Below are 4,255 nucleotides of genomic sequence, written 5' to 3' on the forward strand. Positions count from 1 at the left end.
TTGGCATTTTCTGTATACTCTTACCCATTTAAATGCAGCTGCCAGTAATAGCAGTGAGTGTCTTCAAAGAGAATTCAAAGCATTATGAGTTGTCTTTCATGTAATCTGACTTTCAATGCAATAACTGCAGATACATCAGTTACAGCTAACATACTCACAGCTAAGACTGGAGAGCACAGGCAGTCTCTCCTTATTCCTGAGGACATCCAACAAATAAGGTAAGTACAGAAGAGCATTCTTATAATCAAAGACATAGATGTTCAAGTTTTTATATTTCACTATGATACAAGTTAACACTGTGCATAAAATTTACATCAGCATGCTGTGTGGGAAAGTCTTACAAAATAAAGTAACAAAGCATTATGTTGCACTGTATTTAAATTAACATACGAATGTGTACAGACTCTTGTACCATACATTCTCAGCTATGCTACACATATACAATTTCAGAAAGTAAATTCAACAATTTCAGTTCTTGCGAAGAACATACTTAATTTCACCACTCTGCTTCCTCTGAAGACAACATTTTCTCTGACTTCAATGCAAGTCACTTAATTCTAAATCAGTCTTTAATAAAAAAAATACCACGTCACACCAAATTTTGGCCCATTTATTGTAAACATACTGTAGATATGGCAATTTAACAATTGTCAGCCTCACACTTTTTGCAGTCTTTAAAGAATTTTCATACATATATGTTCAGATAAACCCGATTATTATTTCACTGTGAATGTGCAACACCATTTTCATTTAAGGAAGAATTTTCTCCATCTTTACAGATTCAATGTTACCATCTTCTGTATCACATATCAACTTGTCACTCTCAGTGTCAACTTTTGCAAACCTTACAGAAACCACTTCTTCCTGCCCCCTCAAACTGTCAGAAACTATTTCAACTTCTGATTTAATGTTAGTACACATGCCCTCATGTATGATAGTACTTTCAAACTCAACCTCTTTCCATTCATGTACTATCAGGTGTGATTCAGTATTTGAAATACTACTATCTACATCCACTGCTGCAATTACTCCACCATCACTGGTGGAAACAGGGGGGCTACCACCTTTTATTACAGGGATATCTGATTTAATTTCAACATTCTGATGGAAATGACCATCAACAGCATCCTGTTCTCCCAATTTTTCAGTGCCATCTTCTTCCATTGCAACCACCCCTTCTGCAGATGTTCTATGCTTTCTGTAAGTCTCAACAGCACAATTATGCCTGACAGTATCATCTTCATCACCATCATCATCAACTTCTCTAGTAGAAATGCTAACAGGCACGTAAACAGGGGGCCGTGAAGCACCTGTGACAACTGTATATGATGGTGTATTCGTATTGCTGGCTACAGAACGAGATGGGGAAATTTCACCTTTCGTAAATAGCTGGATGGGTCGCTGAAAGCCCTTAGACTGGTGGAATGGAGTACCAATTACTTCACACTGAGTAAATCCAACTTCTGATGAAAGAAGATATTCTGTAAATTTCTGCGGGAGGAACTCGATGCTATTATAATTCTTGAAGATGGTCTCCTGTTATGAAATCAAAACAGAAATATCAGTACAAACATAAAGTAACACACCTAAGATTTACCAGCACCCTCTCCTCCAAGAAACATGTAGCATGTAAATTAAATTAATAAAATTGAACAAGGGCAGTTCAGCAATTATAGTGACTGACTATGGGCTTGATGACTGGCGTTTCATTTCTGGCAGGGGCTGAGCTTTTTATCTTTCACTGCATCTAGACTGGTTCTGCGGTTCAACCAGCTTCTTATACCACGGGTAACAGTACCTTCTTCAGAAGTAGCAATGGAGTTTGAGTGTCAAGCTGATCATTCACCTCCATCTTCTGCTGAGGTGAAGCATGCATATGCAATAATGCCATATATGAGCCAACTTACAGAATCTCACATTTGATTTCCATATGTGTATGAGAACTTTAGTGGTGTCCAAATTATACATACAAACTACTGTGATTATGCTGGAAAGCTTCATCTTCAAAATGTAAATGCCTACCAGGAGGAGCAAAATAATTTTATGTTATAAAAAAGCATAATATCTGAAGAGAGGGTACTTAAAGCAATACAATGTATATTGCCTCTTTTATATCAAGTGGCAGCTTAAGTTATTAGAAAATCTCCATTGCCACTGACTATTGCTTGCAGCATGGAGCACATAACAGACAAATAACAAACAGTTTCATACACTGTCACATCTATACGGTGCTATTTACAGTTTCAAACAAAAAACCTTCTCACTTCACATAGATAAAATACTATAAAACAGCACCTTCATGAATTCACTGAAGACAGGTCAGCAGTCATTCATCTCTGAAGCCTCAGTACTGCATGTTCACTTGTTCAGTATAGGCCTAGAGTTTTGATTTCTTGTCAGTCTCAGCTAATAGTGAACAGTTACACGTGAATTTAACGTTTATTTACTATCAAGGAAAAGTCCTTTATTATTTTGTTTCTATAAAATATGGCACTTTTTCCATAGTTCTTATGGTTTTCAAGATAATTAAAACATGGTATTTTTTAACATTTAGAGGAAGCAACAGAGCATGTGTGCCAGAATCATCACATTATGCATATGTCTGTACATTTCTCAATTCACTGTTTTATCAGTTTATGTATGTTTTATATTCTTCTTGCATTCATATGACTTGGGGGGGGGGCAGCATTTTGTTGTTTTTGTTGTTGCTGCTGTTTCTAGAGACACGATGTTAAAATGTTAACTCACAGTTAGGTTCTTCTTCTTCTTGTAAGATTCCCATGCCTGAGGTTCTAAGATGAGATGCCCTCCTGGTCTTAATTGCAAGTACATACGCCGAAATGCCTGCTTTAAGCCTGCATCTCCCCAGTTGAGATGCAACCACTTGGTAATACTCAGGCACAAAATTACATCAAACTGTGGCTGTTCTGTTGCCAGCAAGGCATCTGACTCCACCACATAGTTACCCTAAAGGAAAGAGAACATTTCAATATTAGACTGAAGTCTGGAACTTCACATGTACAAAGTGAAGGCCACTAACGACGGGTGCACATGGTCACTTACATATGTAGGAGTCACATTCATGAGTTGAGTACATGTTTGCTTGTGTGTTTTGAACTGAATGGGGGGCACCAACGTAACAGACACTAAATGATACAATTTTTCCAAAATTCAGTAAGAATATGATTGTGGATCTCCCTATCTTAGGACATTTTAATTTCCTACCATCAACAATGCAAATATGGCAGCTCTGTAAACTTCTGAGAAGGGAATAATACTACTGCCATTTAAATTATGAATCATGACAAATGTTTGAATTCTAACTTCTATTAAGGGAACTACTTTTCAAAATGTAAAATAACGTTGAAATCATGTGACATACTTTGGCCTAATGGCTACAACAGAAGCATCATTGAAACTTGATGTAAAATTTGTATATGTATATGAAGGCCATTCCACAAAACCAGTTCCAAAACTGTTTTGAAGGGTGGACTAGACGCTGTCATCGGTGCATATTTTTCCAAGGAGAGTACCTTGAAGGCGACCCACAGTGATATTCAGCAATGAGGTATGTAGCACTTTTACCATGAGTTTGCGAACTTATTGTCAGACCACGCCTACAAACTGTACATAACAAAACTCTTTTGTGCCAATATTTGATCCACAAAAAAGTACTCACTTGACTTGCTTCAACAGTAGTCCTAATGGCTTGCTGACTTCATTTAACCCTTTGACGCGGTCATTTAAATTCCGCTGCCGTGTCTCTCCGGCGGTAATATATTCAGCCGTCCATTTAAATTTTGCTCAAAAATGATTTATTCATCATTGTTCTTAAATTATATGAGATAGGATCATGAAACTTTCAATAAAATGATCTTAAAAGGTGGTTTTATAACCTTGCCTTATAATATGAGCGCCCGTTTTCTCGGCAATGGAGCAGTTGGTTTAGAATTTGAGCAGTGTATTGTATGCCTTGAAGCATGAAACTTTCACTAAAATGATCTTAAAAGATTGTTTTATAACTTTGCCTTATAATATGAGTGCCCGGTATCTCGGTGGTGATTCAGAATTTGAGCGGAGTGTTGCACGCATTGAAGCATTCTACTATACACAGCGCTGACTCACATCACCATACCAGTACTGCGTATCTCTCTCATTTGGCTCTTTTTCCGTAAACAAAACATCTTCTGTGCGGCCTTGCCTTCCCCGTGGGGGGAATATAAGAAGAAATGTCTCTCCGTGAGTCGTATCGCTA

The 4,255-nt window shown here is 37.5% G+C and overlaps 1 protein-coding gene across 2 annotated transcripts in view; it reads right to left on the reverse strand.

Moving 5' to 3' along the window:
- Positions 1–253: 253 nt before the first annotated feature.
- Positions 254–4,255, reverse strand: part of LOC111873560 (probable RNA methyltransferase bin3) — a 21,264-nt gene continuing 17,262 nt past the window's right edge. For both annotated transcript variants that reach the window (XM_033755115.1, XM_023868362.2), the window contains exons 5-6: positions 2,749–2,967; positions 254–1,536 (exon numbers count right to left, since the gene is read on the reverse strand). In XM_033755115.1, coding sequence (XP_033611006.1) covers positions 751–1,536; positions 2,749–2,967 — 1,005 coding nt within the window. In that variant the 3' untranslated portion in view covers positions 254–750. The remainder of the gene's footprint in view (positions 1,537–2,748; positions 2,968–4,255) is intronic.

Source organism: Cryptotermes secundus, unplaced genomic scaffold (genome assembly GCF_002891405.2).
Source record: "Cryptotermes secundus unplaced genomic scaffold, Csec_1.0 scaffold445, whole genome shotgun sequence".
NCBI classification, from domain to species: domain Eukaryota; kingdom Metazoa; phylum Arthropoda; class Insecta; order Blattodea; family Kalotermitidae; genus Cryptotermes; species Cryptotermes secundus.